Genomic DNA, 19903 nt, shown 5'->3' on the forward strand with positions numbered 1-19903 from the left:
TGCTGCGTTTCTCCAGCACTTCCTGCTTTTGCTTCAGATGTCCAGCATCTGCAGCTCTTTATTTTTATTTACCTTATCTTCTGTTGTTTGGGTTGCTTCCACTCACCATCATCACCAGTTGTTGGCAGTCATATATATCACAAGCTTCAGTACTCTATGTTTCCTCATGGGCCAGGTTTCACCCTCCAAATTAATCCATTGTCCAGTTATCAATCTGGACAGAAAACTATCTATTACTAATATTATAGATAGCTGGGATAAACTCTTTGTCTTCTTTCACCGACTTGGGAGTGGTCTTGGTTATTGTGTGGCATCAGTATTTAATCAAACTGGTAGTGCTTATCCATGTGATTCTTCATAGCTTATCAAAAATGTATGCAAGTATAAACAGTTTCAACACAACCTTCCAGATAGAAACAAGCCTGAGGCTTTAACCATAGACATTTTACATATGAAAATTGAGCTGCTTTGAACTTCAACTTTTCAGATAAATATTTGGTATGCTTCCTGAAGGATCACCTGTAGGCTTTTCTTTTCCAAATCCCTAATCTCTTTGATTAACTGCCAGGACAAGTACATTACGTTGGCAAACTCAGGTCTGTAATTCTTCTTTAATTCCAAACTGAAATTGAACTCCCTATATCTCAGTAAGCAAATCCTTACAATATTAATACTTAATATAATTCGTAACTGGTATTGCTCAACATTGCTTATATATCTTTATATATCAAGAGATTGGAAAACCTTGAAGAGTTAAATTCATATTCAACCATCTTTTCAAAATTAAACTTTTAAGACGGCAAGTTCTTAAAACCCCATATCAGTTAATTTGAGAGATCTATTATTGCTATATATTAAGATTTTTAGAAAAGTCTCACCCAAGTGCAAATGAATCGGCTGACTCAGAGAGGAACCCAACACTTCCAGAAACACCAAATGTTTAGAGCATGGAAGGACGGCAATCTGTGTTAGCTTTCTGTCAGAACAATTTATCAAATGCTCCTCCAACAGTTTCTCTGCATAGTCATGCACTTTCTTCCCTTCCAGATAATAATCCAATTCCCTTTTGAATGCCTTATTGAACCTACCTTCACCACACACTTAGGTCGGCATTTCAATTCCTAATTATTTTATGATTGAAAATGTTTTCTTCCTCATGTTGTCATTCATCCTTTTCGATAGTTTCCTTAAACCTGTGGCCTTTGTTTCTTGATCCAAGTTCCCAAGTTTTGCATCACTCACAAATTTGAAATTACGTACTGTACACGAAATGTAGGTCATTAATATATATAACGAAGAGCATGTGTCCAGCAAAAACAATGGAGACTGTCAGTTTAGCATGATTTATGAGCTAAGAAATAGTAAATTATTTGATCTTTTCCTGAAGAAGAGCACCTTATTTCAGATAAATGCAAAATTTAATTTCACATACCAGAGCACAGGCTTGAAGTTTCCTTGCATGCTAGAACAGCTTCTGGATGGACCAATTCTCAGTGTTATAAATGAACAGTTGTAATTTCATATCCATATGTTGTTATGTTTTCATATCCCAAGAAAAGTTTTGTTTTACATTGGGATTGAAAATTATTGACCATTTGAATTAGTTCTAAAGTGAGATTGAAGGCTTTCAAAACCAATCAGTTCATTGAAGGGCAGATAGAGATTAAAGATAGTTAAATAATTATGTCAATTGAGGCAATCCAAAACAAAGAAACTCCTTCCTCCCAACCCACTGTGCTTACTGCATATTTAACCTCAAAAAACCATGCTGATTTCACAAATAGTGGGCTGCTTCTTCCTTGTGAATATCAAGTGCTCAGCTGATTTATATATTGTCTGTACACATTATAAAGCATTTTGATTCACAAAATAGCATTAGTGTTCTTGGGATTGTACTTTCAATAAAAAGAACTTCACACAATTTTTTTAAGTCCCTGCAAATAATTTCAAGTTTTAATTAAAATATCTAATAGTTCTAGAATAAGTTACTTCTGGCTGGAAATACATGAAAACACTTCAAATAGTGCAATAAAGAGAAACAATCTTGAGAAAGAGGACATGCCCCCAGACCTGACTAGAATATAAATCTAATTGTTTCAATATTCATTGCTCCGTTAGCAATTTTAAGATCACGCAGGGTGTTTATGATTATTTTCTCATGCAACAAGAGTGACCAAACACAGGTATATTTTGTATTTTAAGTTACCACACTGTGTCACACTGTACTGTCAGAACAACTCTGTATATTGGTTTTTCCTCTTCTTGGTGAACAAAATCCTCATGTGACTTTTGCTCTATTGAAAGCCTGCAGAGTTCACTGAAATTTTGCCCCATGTTCAGGACCACCACTGTGGGAGAGGATAGAATTAGCTGCTGCAGCTTGAAGGCACAGGCAGACTGCAAGGGAAAAAAAAATAAAATTAATGCTCCTGATGAACTATGCACAAGCCAGCAAAACAATTTGCTCTCTGATTTTCTTTCTGTAGCTGCAAATCCAGCTTGAATCATTTACACATTTGCCAATTTTGCATTAAATTAATAGATGCTGAGTACAAAAAGATACTGGAGCTAAAGTGGAGACAGAAAGCAGAAAAGTTTGAAAATACTTCTTTGGGAATTAACTGAGACCTTCTTCAATTAAAGCGCGTGATGTGTTTGACATGAATGAAATAGAGCAGTAGGCTTCATTCTTTCCATTTTTTTGAAAGATAAAAGTGAAGCAATAAATATATTTCAGTGATAAAATAAGACCATGCTGACGACTTACATCAATTTTGTACAATCCTAACGTGTGTAGGTGACAACATTTAACACAAATTTGAAGTTCGAATGCAGTTCAAAAACATTAGGAAATAAATTCACTTGCTTCCATTTATTACAAAATCCTGCCCTGTGGAATTTTTTTTCCTGATAATTGCTACCAGGCAATTGTTAGAAACAATAACTTGTCAGTTACTATTAAATAACTGAAGGATTTTAGTTGGGCCATGTGCTCCACATACATTGGAATGCCTACATGGTTCAGCTTCCTTTGGCATCTGCTCACAAGAGCACCATTTATTAGCCTCTTTGAGCACCACATGCATTCAAGCACTTATTACTGGTAAAGTTGAAAGCAATAAAGGTAGCTGTTTTTTTTTACTTTCAACAAGCTTTAGATCAGTAATTTGTTGCAGAGTACTTAGAGAACACAAGTATGCACAGTCACTTTTTCCAGCTTTACATTCTGGCTGAAAATTTGATTTTTGTCTTTCATCCTGCAGCACATCTTTAAGAAGTTAAATTATATTTTTATACTCAAAAGCAATAACAGCAACATATTGCAGTTGTTGTGGATATGTTCGCTGAGCTCTGAATTTGGTTTGCAGACATTTTGTCCCTTTTCTAGGAGATGTCCTCAGTGCTGTGGAGCCTCCTGTGAAATGTTGCTGCATTGTGTTGATTGGAACTTACTTCATTTCATTCCCACTGCTTCTGGTTGCCAATTCCAGTTGCAATGGGCAACTGGAAGCATCAGGAATGAAACAAAATAAATTCCAACTGACACAGGACAGCAGTGCTTCACAGGAGACTCCACAGCACTGAGGATGTCACTTAGAAAGGGGACAAAATGTCTGCAAATCGAAATCCCAGCTCGGCAAACATACCCACAACAACTGCAACCAGCACCTGAGTTACAAATCTTTATACAAACATTGAGCAACATATTGGATTGATATGATAACTTTACCATTTAAGAGAAGTACAAATGTGCCTCAAATAGAGAGCAGCCAAATGCATTGCCAAAAGATTAAGTCTGAGAAGGGCTTTGGAAGTGGGTATAGAAAGATGCAAGGATTCAAGGAAAGTACTGTAGACAATGAAGGTGGACAATAAATAAAGATGAAGGAAAGGGACTAGACAAAAGGTTGAATTCAGAAGAACACAGTTCAGTGCATCGAACATGACGCTGATGATAACTACAGTACATGGATAAAAGGATCACTGAGGTACCCATGCATAAAAAGAAATGACTTTGAATGCAATGTGTTGGAAATAAAAAATATATGTATTTAGTATACAGGTAATTGAGATGGTAGGAGAACAGGACAGTGTTGAATCTGAAATGAGATGGAATTTTGAACAACTCTCATTTCTGGAGAGTGAGGAATGGAAAGCTGATGAAGAGAAAGGTAGAGTCGTGGAGCCTGCAGGTGAGTAGAATTTGGTCAATAAATTGAATTGCTTAATGTGGTGAACACGGATTTTTCCAGGTAAATTAGGACAAATGATTAACAGGCAAACCTTAAAAGGCCAATAGTTACCCTTTAAAGATGAAATGATTCAGGAACAGTCAAGTTTCATGCCCTCGAAGGAAAAAGTTAGAGCAAACAAAGTAAGAGTTTCCTGGGTAATACTATAAATGTGAGCCAAGCTGAATATGGAAAGTTCAGTAGAGAAGTGAGAAAAGTAAATAAGAATGAGAAGTAACTTATAGCTAACATAAATGGGGATCCAAACGTTTTATATGACATTGACTTATAAAAGGATGGGAGGGCTGATAAAGAAACATAAAGGCAGTTTATGGATGGAATTAGAGCGCATTGTTGAGATACTAAATGAATATTTTGCACCTTTCTTTACCAAGGAAGAAGATGTTACCAAAGTCATAGTGAAAGATGATACACTTGAAACCCTGGGCTAAGCATTGATAAAGAGTAGGTATTAGATAGGCTGGCTGTACTTAAAAGTAGTCAGGGTATCTGGTTCAGAGGAGCTGCAACCAGACATACTTAGGGAAGTAAATGTGGAAATTGCAGAAATACTGGCAATAATTTTCCAATTGTTTTTAAATTCAGGATGCTTCCAGAGAAGCTTGCAAAAGTTACATTCTCAAAAAGAGGTGTAAGGATAAGGTAAGCAGCTATAGACTAGTAGATTGAAACTTAGTGGCAAGAAAGCTTTGAGAAACAAACATGCAAGGCAGTATCAACAATTGCTTTAATAAATGTATATTAATTAAAGAAAGCCAGTAGATGTTTGTTAAAGGCTTATTGAACATAACAAACTTGAGTATTTTGAGGAGGTAACAGAGCCTGATGAGGGTAATATAGTTCCTGTGATATACACGAACTGCTAAAAGGCACTTGAAATCCCATGGAATAAAAGGGACAGTGGAAAGAGAGTTACTAAATGGGCCACATAATAAGAAACAAAGAGCAGTGTTGAATAGCTGTTTTCATGGACTGGGAGAAGATGTATCGTGCAGTTCCCCAACAGTCAATATTAGGACCACTGCTTTTCCTGATATAACTTAATCACCATTACTTGGATGTGCATGGCATGGTTTGAAATTTGCAGATGATATAAAACTTAGAAATGTTGTGGTTGAATTTGAGGACCCAGTCATGTCAGTGGCATGGATCAGCACATGACTGAAAGTTAAGTATTTGGAGAGGAAAAATGATCAGAGGCAACACAAAATAAAGGAAACAATTCTAAATAGAATATGGATGCAGAGGAACCTGGTGTTGGATGGCACAAAGTAATGGGAGTGACAGGGCAGGTTTACAAAGTGATGAGTAACACATAAAAGATTCTGATGTTTATAAATAGAGACATAGAGTACAAAAACAAGGAATTTATTGTGAACATTCAACAACAACCAGAATATTGTGTCCAATTCTAGGCATCAGACTTTTAAAAGAATATCAAGACATTAAACGTGAACTACTTGTGAGAACGATTCCATGTTTGAGGGACTTTATAGTCGTTTGGTGAATCTGGAACTGTTCTTCAGAGGTGTTCAAAATCATGAGGTGTCTGAAGACATGAAATAGAAACCGTTCCTATTCACAGAGGGTTGAAAAGAAGAGGACTACAGAACATAAATTTAAGATGAATGGCCAAAAATCCAATGACAACATAATTAGTATCTGGAATCCGGCAGGGAGCTGGAACTAGCTGAGATACTCTTGCAGAGAGATGGCATTGACACAAAAGGCCAAATATATTCCTTCTGTTCGGTAATCATTCTATGATTCCCTGATTCTGTGGTGGGAAATAAATGGATGGCATTCATCTTCAGATGTTAAATTGAAAAAGGTTTTTGACCTCAATAACTACAGAAGAACTTGGCCACTGTTTCCATTTAAACTATGACTTTAATTATCAGCAGCACTCCTATTGGCAACTACGAAGTATTAAATCATTTTAACATTGTGGGTAAACTTGCAATGTTATTTCTTCAATATATTTCTTTGCTACTTATCTACTGGTATAGTTATCAAAGTGGGTTAGACTAGTTGGCTGGAGAATGGGCTCACAAAACTGCTGATATTTTCAATCAATTGATATGTTTCCATGTTAATCTGTTTTAACCTTCAACCATAGCTGTAGTCCTTTTCCTTCTCCAGTTTACTTGGCCTGGCATCAAATTTTGACATTATAGATACCAGTGGCTCACCCAATTTACCATTCTTTACATCTGAGCTTAAGAAATTGGTTTATTTGAGCATGGCGCTTGCTAGTACAATCGTTTGTTATTTACCTGACTTCCAGAAACTTTACAGGAGGAATCACTGAAAACAACCAGAAACAGGAACCTCATTGACAATTTCCCCAATTTTAGCCAAAGTACTCTGAAGTATTTGGTGATGCCTTCATTGCTACTCTGCCAAAAATATTTCAGCACATTCCAGTAAAATCTCCTGGTGTCCTTCTTAAACAGGATGAGTCAGTCGTGCATTAATTTTCCAAATTAAGAAAAGCTTCCCATTGCAGTTTTAACCAGTGATTTAAATCTCCTATTTTTGATTGCAGATGCCGGTGTTGGACTGGGCTATACAAAGTTAAAAATCACAACAACACCAGGTTACAGTCCAACAGGTTTATTTGGAAGCATTAACTTTCGGACCGCTGTTCTTTCATCAGGTGGTTGTGGAGTATAAGATCAAAAGACACAGAATTTATAGCAAAACGTTACAGTGTGGTGTGATGTAAGTGAAATTATATGTTGAAAAAGACCTGGATTGTTTGTTAAGTCTCTCATCTTTTAGAATGACCATGTTGGTTTCAGTTCTTTAGTATGTAAATTGCAGAACTTTTTTAAAAGATACATTCTCAAGTGAACTTTAACAATTGGTGTCATGTCGTCCCAGATAATGCATTTAAGGTGTGAGCTGCCCTGTGTGAGACTGTCTGTGCCACAATGGTCAGACTGATTCTAATCTAAAAAACGGATTTGCCAAATATTACATGGATTCATGCAGTTTTTGAGCAAAATAAAATGTAATTCTGCAAGTACAAATTCACCCCACAAAATTGCGCGGGTGTGCGCACACACACACGTGTGGTGGTGTGGGCGAGTTGGGGTGCGGGGAGGGCTATGTGTGTATGTGTGTGAGTGTAAAGGATTATAGGTCTGTGAGAGGGTGCATGTGAGTGTGGGAATGTATGTGTGAGCGTATGAGAGATGGTCTATGTGTGTGTGTGTAGTGGAATCACCTGTAGTGTGACATGAACCCAAAGTCCTGATTAGGGCCATTCCCATGGGTACCGAACTTGGCTATCTGCCTCTGCTCAGCCACTTCAGTGGTCAGGGACGTTCGACCTTAGACCTTCAGGTGACTGTCCTCCAAGGCAGACTTCGGAACACATGACAACGAAAAGTAGCTGAGCAGAGGCTGATAGCCAGATTCGGTGCCCATGAGGATGGCCTCAACCAGGACTTTGGGTTCGTGTCACACTACAGGTGATCCCACTGCACACAAACACACACACACACACACACACCTACAGACCCATATACTCGCAGACCCTCTCTCATATGCTCACACATAAACTCCCACACTCTCATATGCACCCTCTTACAGACTTATACCCCTTTACACCCACACTCGCACACATACACGCACACACTCTCACAGACACTCATAAACACACAACCCGGTGGCTCAGTAGTTAGCGCTGCTGCCTCATAGCACCAGGGACCCAGGTTCGATTCCAGTCTCGGACGACTGTGTGGAGTTTGCATGTTTTCCCCTTGTCTGCATGGGTTTCCTCTGGGTGCTCCGGTTTCCTCCCACAGTCCAAAGATGTGCAGGTTAGGTGAATTGGCCATGCTAAATTGCCCATAGTGTTGGGTGCATTAGTTAGAGGGAAATGGGTCTGGGTGGGTTACTCTTTGGAGGGTCGGTATGGACTTGTTGGGCCGAAAGACCTGTTTCCACACTGTAGGGAATCTAATCTAATCTAATTACGTGCGCACACACACATATAAGTTTGTGAGGTGAATTTGTACTTGCAGAATTGCAATTTTTGAGCAAAATAAAATGTATGAATCCATGTAAGATTCTGTAAATCTGTTTTTTAGATTAGAATCAGTCTGAACATTGTGGCACAGACAGTCTCACAAAGGGCAGCTCACACCTTAAATGCATTATCAGGGCCGACATGACACCAATTATTAAAGTTCACTTGAGAATGTATCTTTTAGAAAAGTTCTGCAATTTACATACGAAAGAACTGAAACCAACATGGTCATTCTAAAAGATGAGAGACTTAACAAACAATCCAGGTCTTTTTCAATATATAATTTCAGTTACATCACACTGTAAACTTTTGCTATAAAACCTGTGTCTTACGATCTTATTCTCCACAACCACCTGATGAAGGAGCAACGATCCGAAAGCTAGTGCTTCCAAATAAACCTGGTGTTGTGTGATTTTTAACTTTGTAGATTCTCTACTGGCTTTATTCAGTTCCATCCTTAGAAAAGGTAAGCCTTGGAGCTGTATGACTTTTAATCACTGTTCTAAAATAAAAGAACCAATTCACACAATTACCTCCAGAAAATGACAACAAGGACAGACTGCTACTGACCTTGCTAGCAGACTGCTACTTAAGGTTATGCAGATATAAAATCATAAAACCCTGCAGCAAAAAAGGCCAATAAACCAGGCATTCCTGTGTCAGCTCTTTGAAAACTCTATGCAATTTAATCCCATAACTTTACTTTTTCTCTATAACCTAACAAAGTAGTACTCTTAAAGCCCAATTGGCCTTTGAAAGTTCACTTGGTATTGTTAAACTGAAAATGAAACTTAAAGTAACAATTCTATTCTTAATTTTTAACCTTATTCATTTCTGCAGTTTTTATAAAAGAGTTATGTAGCCACTTAACCAAGCGAAAATTCTGAGTCTCCCCTTGGCTACACTTTAACCTTCATGTGGATGGCAGCTATCTGTCTACCAAATTCTAAGCAGAGAACTTTGTAACATTTGAATTAAAATATTGAAGCACTCTATATATAAAAAAAAATCAAAGCTACACATTATTTATCAGTTCTGTCAGAATGAAAACTAATATTTATTTCTACGTGATTGGCTGAGACGGACTGAAAAAAACACTTTCCTGATGAATTACAGTTAGATGGCACTTAGTGCTTGGTGCTTCCTATCATGACATTTAAGTGAAATAAGGAATAGCATGAGATTACTTTTCAATGAAAAACAACGTTATCATTCGTTCATGGCACAGATTATTGTTCTATTCATATTGTACATTTTGTAAGAGCCCCAAACTGATAATCAAAGTCATTCAAATTCTACCTTGACAGCTAGATTATTGAAATTCAATTAATTCGATAAATCTGAAATTTGAAAAAATGGTACGGTCTGTAATGGTGACTATGAAAGCATGCAATACTATCTCTTTCACTAATGTTTCTTAGGGAAGCAAATCTGCAGACTCTATCCAGTTTGATCCATACATGACTTGAGAACCACAGTAACATGGTTGACTTCCCTCCTATCTGAAAGTGTGAAGCAAGCTGCATAGTTTAATAGTAATAGACAATAAATGTTGGACTTGACATGCTATGGTGTTACTGAGTTTGAAAAAACTCTCCACATGACGTTCAATGCTAACACCTTGTTATCACTAGCACATCTGAAAGACATAAAGTTTTACTCTGTGTTTGGCTCAGAAATTATGTGTTGCACATTGATTTGCAAAGGCTTTCATTATTGCATCTTAATTTTATAGTTAACTATAGTTATACCATAAAATTCTAACTAAATCCATACCTTCAACACCTTTTGGTACTTAAAAAAAAATTTAGTATTTAAAATCAAAGAATATGAAAGTGCTATCAAGGAAATCAGATCCTAAATAAAAGTTCTAGTGGCTGGATTGTGCAGTCAAAGGCAACAACCAAGTGACTGATTTTGATCTTGAGAAAAGCTGTCTACAAACATTTAGTTGACTAATACGTATGGACTTCCTCTATATTAGTGTGACATTGAAGTAGGGTCCATTTGTGACTTCCACCAACAACATAGGAAGCAAGCAATCAGGTTGAGGAATTCTCACAATTCGCAAAATAGAATGCAGGGGATTTTATCATTGTACAGAAAGTGAAGTAAAGATTAGGATATATATGTGAATGTAAGGTAGAAAAACTAAGAAAAATGTTAAAAAAACTAAGAAGGAAATTATTTTCGCAATTTTAACCAATAGTGTAATATTAAAATGTTAACTGCAGGAATGAGAGTCCTCACTTATAAAATTAGATTTTTGGATGCTGAGAGGTTATCCAAGAGTAATTCTGACATACAATTTCACTAGATCTCTGTTTCTTATAATTGAACAAGGCTTCATATTTTCATAGTTTTTACAGGAAGAATAGTGCATAGAAAGTCGAAGTTTGTGTCAAAGCATCTGCACTGTGTGGAGGAGCAGGGTGTCATTCAGAGGAATTTCTCCATTTCCATGTTAGCTGGCAATGTGCAGAAGTCAGAAAACTGATGTCAGGAAAGATAGTGAATGTTAAGAGTTTTGCTTTCATTGCAACCACAAATTCTGAGCCATTAAGTTGTTTCTCTTTTATTTATTCATATGATGTGGTCACTGTTGCCTTGATAAGTTTTTATTTCCCATCCCTCATTGCCCAGGGGGCAGTTTGGAGCCAACTATAAGGCTGTGGGTCTGGGGTCACATTGAATCCAAACCCAGATCCTCAGAACATTACCCTAGCTCTCTGGTTTAATAGTCCAATGGTAATACCTCTAAGCCATCACCTCCCTGTTAATATTGAAATTGTTTGAAAGTCCTGTTTACAATATATCTTATGCTTCAATGAGATTTACCTTGACAAGACGTTTATTGCCATGCTGGTCTAAAATTTCTACTGAAATAAGTTGTTGAAGGAAGTTGACCAAAATTGACCAAATGAGCACCAAAAAAACACAATTAATTTCAAGCACAAATTGCTTCCATTTATTAGTATTGCCTAAGTTTTTCATAATTTTTCATGTTAATTTTAAAAGAATGTTCAGTTAGATGATCAGTCTGCTCATAAAACTGGTAGTTCCCCAACTGAATTTGTGCATTTTTGACTAATTGTACTCTTTTACAGGTCTTCAAATAAGCTGTTACATGCTAGGATGTTACATGCTTTAATGTTTTAAAAATAATTTTTAGCTGTTGAAATCAGTTTGCTAGCAGTTGATTAACTAGAGGAGAAAGTGAGGTCTGCAGATGCTGGAGATCAGAGCTGGAAATGTGTTGCTGGAAAAGCGCAGCAGGTCAGGCAGCATCCAGGGAACAGGAGAATCGACGTTTCGGGCATAAGCCCTTCTTCAGGATTAACTAGATACTCATTAAAAATTTTAATGCAGACTTTTTTAAAAAAATGTTTCGAAATAAGGCCTGATTGAACTGGTTCATCAAATATTTTATATTTGGCCATATGCAAATATGTTTGAATGGAAACTTGAGCAAAATAAATTCCAAACTCTCACACAATTTGCACCCCGAACATTGGTCACATCCAAAGCAGAAACTCTTGGTTGCTAGGTTTGAGTTGCTTTGTTTCCTGTCAATACAATATTGGTTGTATGTTGATGTAGCCTGTGTACATATGATACTTCCTCCAAAAAGCACCCCCTTCAACATGAACACTCAGTGGTAACAGTATATATCATCTACAAAATGCACTGCAATAACTCATCGAGGCTCTAAGATAAGCAGTTTCCAAATTCATGACCTCTAATGAAGTAGAAAGAAAAGAACAACAAAAACATTGGAGCACCACCACCTGCAAGTTTACCTCCAAGCCACATACAATTCATCTTTCAATGTCACTTGGTCAATCCTAGTACTCCCTCCCTAAAGTGTTTTGGGTTTACCTACACTATATAGGTTGCAGTAGTTCACCATCATCTTCTCAAGGGCAATTAGAGATGTGCAATAAACTATGGCTTAGCCACATCGCATGAATGAATGTTAAAACATTGATGTTGTCTAATTCCTGGACACTTCACTCACATTTTAAACTTCAGGGAAAGTTAAACAAAGGCACTGTTAGGGATGACCTCAAGCTGAATATACAGTTCTAAAATATATTTAAAATTAAACAGGAAGCTCTCAGTTTGCGAGTGTTAAATTGTATCAAAAACTTCATTACAAATACTTCGAAAAGTGATCATAAGGAAATTAAACCTTTATTATTTCAAATGATAGCCTTAGTTGATGATTGGCAAAAAGTCTAATAATTTACTGTATATAGAGCACTTTAAATGAAAGCTGAAACAAAGAAGTAGTTTCTGGTTAAATTGATTCTGAATACAAAATGTCACTTATAATTGAGCTAAATTGAGTTTGTCACATCTGTAAGATGCAGTGTTACATATAGGACACAGCCCTCAAGTCTTGTTGTTAAATCCAAGTTCCACAGACTTGCCTGTTGACCTTCCAATTACTCCATTTGGAACTGCAGTGATGGTGCAATAAATGTGGCAACTGGTCCCTCTTCTGCCATATCGTAATTTAGAGCTGTTAGTTTATAAGGTGAAAGTACAGACAGAGTGTTCATTACTGCAGGGCTGACGGGTTGTCAATAGCACTGCTTTTTAGTTTGTTCTAGTCAGCATTTGCTGAACGTTTTGTTGGACCATTGGGAAATGTATACAACAAGATTATACATCTGAATACCGCAAGACCACATGAAGAAAAAACATGAAATGATAAATTTCTCACTGGCTGCTACGTCACACAATATTTTGTATTATTACATTCCTGAGTTAATTGTAATAAATTGTAAGCAAAGATTTACCCTCTGATGCATCAATTGGCAATCCATTAAAAAGAGATTCTTTAATAGGAAGAAAATACCGGTGTTCTCAGTGTGCTAAGATCAGCTTTGCAATTGTAGCTGCTGTGGAAACTTAGTTTGCATTTATAAGGAGACTCTCGCATGAAGTAAAGTAGTGGAGCAGGAGATGGCCTTGAGAAAATTGCCAGTGATAATGTATTTTATGATGCAATAATTGTACAGGGCAACAATAGGAAAGAGGCTAATAGTGATATTTTAGGAATCCAGATTTTTCTGGATTATTCTGTCACAATTATCTCTAAACTATTTGGCCCTGCCAGTTTGCTTATTCCTACCATCCAATTATTAAATATTAACTAAAGATGTGAGGTTTGACTTTTCCTGTTCGATATTTGAAAATGCTTAATCACTTGCAGTGGCTCAATTTATTCTGTGATGCTGATTTTCCTTCCAAGCCACCCACAGAGGCCGTAGAGTGTAACAAAATGAGACACATAAGCAGTTGATTTACAAATGTATGTTGCTTTCAATCCCTTAAAATACAGACAAATGGCATAATGATTAAGATGGAGTGGAAATAATGCAAGAATAAAACACAGTGGGCTGAATTCAAGGATTTTTCTGGGAGGACAAAAGTGGTGGGTGGAGTGATTCAGTTATGCTCGAGCCAAAACTTGCAAAGATGGATTTAGATTGAAAAACTAAGACAACAGTATGATAGAGACAGGTTGGCCTCACAATATCCCACAGGTGATTTCCTCTTATATACAGTTGATTGCCATGAGCACTCATTATCTTAAGACCTACGTTCAAGATTAAGTCAGTGGCACGTGGGAACCTTGTATTGTCTGGTTCACAAGTATATAAAAGTGATGTGTAAGTGCAGTCTGCCATATGCAGTTGCATCTGAGGCATTTAAACTTTGTGGCACAAGGGAGAGAAGCAATGAAATGTCAGCTTGGATGAAAGGCCAGAAAGAGTGAGTCAATGATGAGATGGGTTGGGATGTTGGCTTGAGGGTAGAGAGCTGGAAGAGGGATTCAAGGGAGGAAGAGGATGGGGATGGAAGGGCCTAGAATCTCCGGTGGTGGGGACAATTAGTGAAGAAAATCGAATGAGAAATCTAGAAGGCAGGATCAATGTTGTCTTAAGATGCATCATTTGGACAATATGCAGTGTGCTGGCTGGCAGAGGAAATAGTCACAGAATTGTGAAAATCTCATGTAGCTTTGACTTCCACAAGATGAGTCATGAAAACTCCTTTGAAAATGAGCATAGAATTGCGTATTTTAATTCTTTGCTTATTGTCACAGAGTTATTGGATGTTTAGAGAATGGAAATCTTGCACTTCACATGTGTAACTGGCTGTTCACGTTCATAGTATCATGAGTGCATTTACCTACCTCGTTCAGTCTTGGGAAAGGAGCAATGCCTCAAAGCTCATTGTCCTGGCTGCTAGAATGTAGTGAACCTGATGAACTCATTGGCACAAAGCTGATTCATTATTGACCTTCTTCAGAATTCCTTCCCTGGAAAGCTATCCCCTTACTATCTGCCTCCTCTGGCACTGCCCTCCTGCTGGCCTTGTGGCTTCAGTGTTAACCAATGATAGCACCCATTCCCCTCCCTCGCTCTCCCCACCCTTTGTTTTCTTTCTTTGTCACATCCTCTCCTCTTTGCTCCAAAGATTGTGTGAATATTATGAAACTCCCATTCCACCAAGTGATATGCAAAAAAGGCAAACAGTGACATGAGGACCTGTGTGCGCGTGTAAGTTTTATACATACAGCGGCTGGGCAGTGAAATTTTCAATGTCTCCAACTGTTCACAATCAAAATTCCACCCCTCCCATTTGGATCTGTATTCGAGGCAGCTGCAAGTAAGGTTTTGGACATCGTCAGTAACAGTGAGCAAGTCACCCTTTAAGTAAAAACTATGACCCTTTACCCTCTTCTGTCAACTTCACATTGTCCCATCTCCCTTCATCCTCACTACATCATTGTGCACACTCTCTTTGTAAATATTGAACCTTCCTCCATCATCCATTGTGGAAGTGGACAGGCTATCCTTCCTTCCTGAATTGACCTCTATCCCTGTTGAGATTCCTCCTCTAATCTGGAGATGCTTTATGCATCATTCTCAGATCCCATATCCTGCCCTGCGAGATGTTCAAGCATTCCAACATCGGACTGGACCTTCATCCAGCAGTTCGTGTCCTTCCCTAGTTGCCCTTGAGAAGGTGGTGGTGAAGTTACCTTCTTGAACTGCAGTAATCAGTGTAGTATAGTTAGACCCACAATGTTGTTAGAGAGGGAATTCCAGGATTTTGCCCCAGCAACAGTAAAGGAACGGAGGTATATTTTCAAGTCAGGATGGTGAGTGATTTGGAGGGATACTTGCTTGGTAGTGTTCCCATGCATTCTCTGCTCTTTTCCTTCGAGATGGAAGTGGTTATCGGCTTGAAAGTGCTCTCTAAGGATCTTGGGCAGATTTCTGCAGTGTATCTTGTGTACACTGCTGCTACTGAGTGTCAGTGGTGGAGGGAGTGAATGCTTGTGGATGTGGTGTCAATCAAGTGGGCTGGTTTCTTCGAGGTGGTGTCAAGCTTGAATGTTGTTGAGGCTGCATTCATTCAGGCAAGTGGGAAGTATTCCTGTACATTCACTTCCACACCAAATATAAGTCATTATGTTAGCAAGCTGTGTTAACTTTTTTTAATATTTAACTTTTTAGAGCAAATCCTGATTGATCATTTTATACTCAAAATACTTAATCCATATAATCTATACCTTTTGTGCATTAGATTGCGATTAGAAATTCTGATCTAAATTAATGCTATATTTAGGTAGGACGTGAAACTAATCAAACAATATTGTTTATTGATTTCCATTTTGAAATATTAAATTAACTCTGCATAGCCAGGTTCAATAAATCATGACAGATTTTATCTATCTTTTCTGTGTATATACATATGAATTGTTAAATAACTTAGAACTTTGATTTTGTTTTTTTAAGAGGATACCAAGCTGATGATGATGATTTGCAATGTATTCTGGTGGAAATTTTACTAGTAATTACATAGCATTACTTGCATTTGTGTCTCACTAAATGCTGTCAAACCATTTTAAAATGTTCCAAACAGTGACTTTCTTTAAAATACAAGGACTTATTATGTATAAATTAAAATGAAGATAACTGTGGAACTTCTGTTTTAAGTAGTTCTGGCTAAAAATGATAGCTCCTCTTTTTGGCACCATTCTGATGGTCAGAATTTTTCTATCTGGATGTCAGCAAGCACAGACATTTGGCTGCTATGCTAGTTCCTGTGCTGCATTTCACCACTAGGCCATTTTCCTAGATGCAGTTGGTAGGAGGCATGGGAATGAAGGTGCTCAGGTGGCAAGTAAACAATTCAACTAGTTAAGCATCTGTTAAGACTGACAATGCTATTGTTGGAAGCCAACTGGAATTTTGAAGTCAGTCCTTCAGGCTGGTTGGAGGAAGTCTCTCAATGGTTGGTCTGCATATTGTCTTAAACCTTGTTTATATTCAGCTACATATACATGCTGCCCTTTTCTGTGACTCTTCCTCAAAACCCAATATACATTGTGCTCACGGTCTTTTAAAATTCAAATGTATTAGTCTCCATCTATGGCTGCCTTTCCATCCCTCAGTTTTTAAAAGGCAGCCTACTGCTTCTTTCAAGGCTTTCAGCCATCCATATATGTGAACTCACTAAATGTCCTTAGTTGGGAACCCCTGTACTCCGACCACTTATTGGCCACAATAGGAAAACCACTGATGGGTGACTGTCCATCATAACTAATATGTTGTGCTACTCCTGAAAGCAAGAAACAAGATGGGTGGGGTGGAATTGCTGGATAGTGCTAAAATTCAAGTTCCTGGACAGCAGGAAATTCTTTAACTTTTAAGAGTGGACAGGGCTACACAATAGCAAGTGTTGTGAAGTGTTGTTGCATATATTTGTATGTCAGTACTATATGAAGGACCAGCATGCCACACTTAAGTTTCCTTCCTAATTAATTTCTCAATAAGTGAGCTACACATATCTTCAGAGTCACAACCGCTAAGAAGAGGCGTGCACCAGGCAAGATACAAAATTTGGAGTTTGACGTGTGTAGCTACTGCTTTGCCCTCTTTAGGAAGTGTTCATCTGTGTCATGCCATGATTGACTTTGGTATAGCAGGGATAGTCAACATGGCTTTGTGCATGGGAAATCATGTCTCACAAATTTGATTGAGTTTTTTGAAGAAGTAACAAAGAGGATTGATGAGGGCAGAACGGTAGATGTGATCTATATGGACTTCAGTAAGGCGTTTGACAAGGTTCCCCATGGGAGACTGGTTAGCAAGGTTAGATATTATGGAATACAGGGAGAACTAGCCATTTGAATACAGAATTGGCTGAAAGGTAGAAGACAGAGGGTGGTGGTGGAGGGTTGTTTTTCAGACTGGAGGCCTGTGATCAGTGGAGTGCCACAAGGATCGGTGCTGGGTCCACTACTTTTCATCATTTATATAAATGATTTGGATGTGAGCATAAGAGGTACAGTTAGTAAGTTTGCAGATGACACCAAAATTGGAGGTGTAGTGGACAGCGAAGAAGGATACCACAGGTTACAAAAGGATCTTGACCAGATGGGCCAATTGGCTGAGAAGTGGCAGATGGAGTTTAATTCAGATAAATACGAGGTGCTGCATTTTGGGAAAGCAAATCTTAGCAGGACTTATACACTTAATGGTAAGATCCTGGAGAGTATTACTGAACAACGAGACCTTGGAGTGCAGGTTCATAGCTCCTTGAAAGTGGAGTCACAGGTAGATAGGATAGTGAAGAAGGCGTTTGGTATGCTTTATTTTATTGGTCAGAGTATTGAGTACAGGAGTTGGGAGGTCATGTTGTGGCTGTACAGGACATTGGTTAGGCCATTGTTGGAATATTGCGTGCAATTCTGGTCTCCTTCCTGTTGGAAAGATGTTGCGAAACTTGAAAGGGTTCAGAAAAGATTTACAAGGATGTTGCCAGGGTTGGAGGATTTGAGTTATAGGGAGAGGCTAGATAGGCTGGGGCTGTCTTCCCTGGAGCGTCGGAGGCTGAGGGGGTGACCTTATAGAGGTTTCCAAAATTATGAGTGGCATGGATAGGATGAAAAGACAAAGTCTTCTCCCTGAGGTCGGGGAGTCCAGAACTAGAGGGCATAGGTTTAGGGTAAGAGGGAAAAGATATAAAAAGGACTTAAGGGCCAACTTTTTCACGCAGAGGGTGGTACGTGTATGGAATGAGCTGCCAGAGGAAGTGATAGAGGCTGGTACAATTGCAACATTTAAAAGGCATTTGGATGGGTATATGAATAGGAAGGGTTTGGAGTGATATGGGCTGGGTGCTGGTAGGTGGGACTAGATTGTGTTGGGATGTCTGGTCGGCATGGCCAGGTTGGAACGAAGGGTCTGTTTCCATGCTGTCCATCTCCATGACTCTATGGTAGGTGGTAGTCTGTATTGCACAGGGCACAGGGGAGGCTAAACTGTAGTAGGCATACCTGACCGGGTGCTCCAGTTTCCTCCCACAGTCCAAAAATGTGCAGGTTAGGTGAATTGGCCATGCTAAATTGCCGTATTAATTAGCACTGCTGCCTCACAGCGCCAGAGACCCGGGTTCAATATCCATCTCAGGCGACTGACTGTGTGGAATTTGCACATTCTCCCCGTGTCTGCGTGGCCTGATAATCAAGATGCCAGAGGAATTAAGGAAGTAGCTTTCAAGTAGGTGAAAAGTGAGTGAGCTTAAGAGAGCAAGCTAAGAACCTTGAGATGCAATTTGTTCCAGTTCATAAGATTGTGTCTGTTCCTGCCCGCAACGCATCCTGTCAGCAGCACTGTTATGAAAGGTGTTGGTGTGCTCCAAAGTTCCATGTTAAAGCAGTGAACTGTATTACATTTGAGTTGGAGATGAGCCATAATAATATGGTATGGCTGGTGTATGTCCTATGCCAATACCCTGAAAAGAATGATTCACCGGTTGCTACCAATGGAGTGTCTGTTGAGATGTTGGAGATTGCTGACCAAGCTGAAGGCCCAGACGAGGAAGAACTGAGTTGCAGTCATTTCAGAATTTCATGTCAAGAATTGTCACCCTGTCTAGTTTCCTTCCACTCCAAGAATCACAAGGTAATATTTCTATTCTTGTCATATTTTACCAGTTGACTCGCCATTGCTCATGACATTCAGTGGCTTTGAAAATTCCACTCCATGTTTTTATTCAAGTGATTTCTAAATAAATTGTCATGTGCCCCACATACAGTCTTCTGTACACAAATTCTAAAGTTAATCTGCTGGAACCTGTGCATTCTAGAGACTGTATAATTTATTTCTCTGTATTTTTGATGCAGACTGAAATGTGAGAGGGTTTATTTTAAAAAAAGCAAGGATTGTGGAAGGATTTGCCTAACATTTTAAAGAAAGTAACCAAAATTACTTGTATGTGGTGTTTACCTGCTGCTTTGTTCAACTAGTGGAGGACGTTGACTGCAGATAGGCTGGCATCAGGATTTATACAATGTGAAATTCAGCTAGCAACATGTAGCTGATTGAAAACTGAAAGAACTGCAGAAACTGGAAATCAGATTCAAAAGCAGAAATTGCTGGAAATGCTCAGTAGGTCTGGCACTATCTGTCAAGAGAAATCCGAGTTAATATTTCAGGTCCAGTGACCCTTCCTAAGAACTGATTAGCTTTTCCAGTAATTTCTGTTTTTGTAGCTGATTGATTTGTGCAGTGATGACTAG

At 38.4% G+C, this 19903-nt stretch overlaps 1 protein-coding gene across 7 annotated transcripts in view; it reads left to right on the plus strand.

Moving 5' to 3' along the window:
* Positions 1–19903, plus strand: part of fto (FTO alpha-ketoglutarate dependent dioxygenase) — a 420844-nt gene that overhangs the window by 268017 nt on the left and 132924 nt on the right. Inside the window, exon 9 of one of the 7 annotated variants that reach the window (XM_087995910.1) lies at positions 4057–4216. The exons of the other annotated variants lie outside the window; for them this stretch is intronic. Coding sequence (XP_087852036.1) covers positions 4057–4201 — 145 coding nt within the window. The 3' untranslated portion in view covers positions 4202–4216. Of the gene's footprint in view, positions 1–4056; positions 4217–19903 lie in introns of those variants that run through there. 7 annotated transcript variants of the gene reach the window in all.

The sequence above is a fragment of the Chiloscyllium plagiosum genome, unplaced genomic scaffold, assembly GCF_037043375.1.
Source record: "Chiloscyllium plagiosum isolate Xiang-an unplaced genomic scaffold, Cpla_swu_hap1 HiC_scaffold_17, whole genome shotgun sequence".
Taxonomy (NCBI): domain Eukaryota; kingdom Metazoa; phylum Chordata; class Chondrichthyes; order Orectolobiformes; family Hemiscylliidae; genus Chiloscyllium; species Chiloscyllium plagiosum.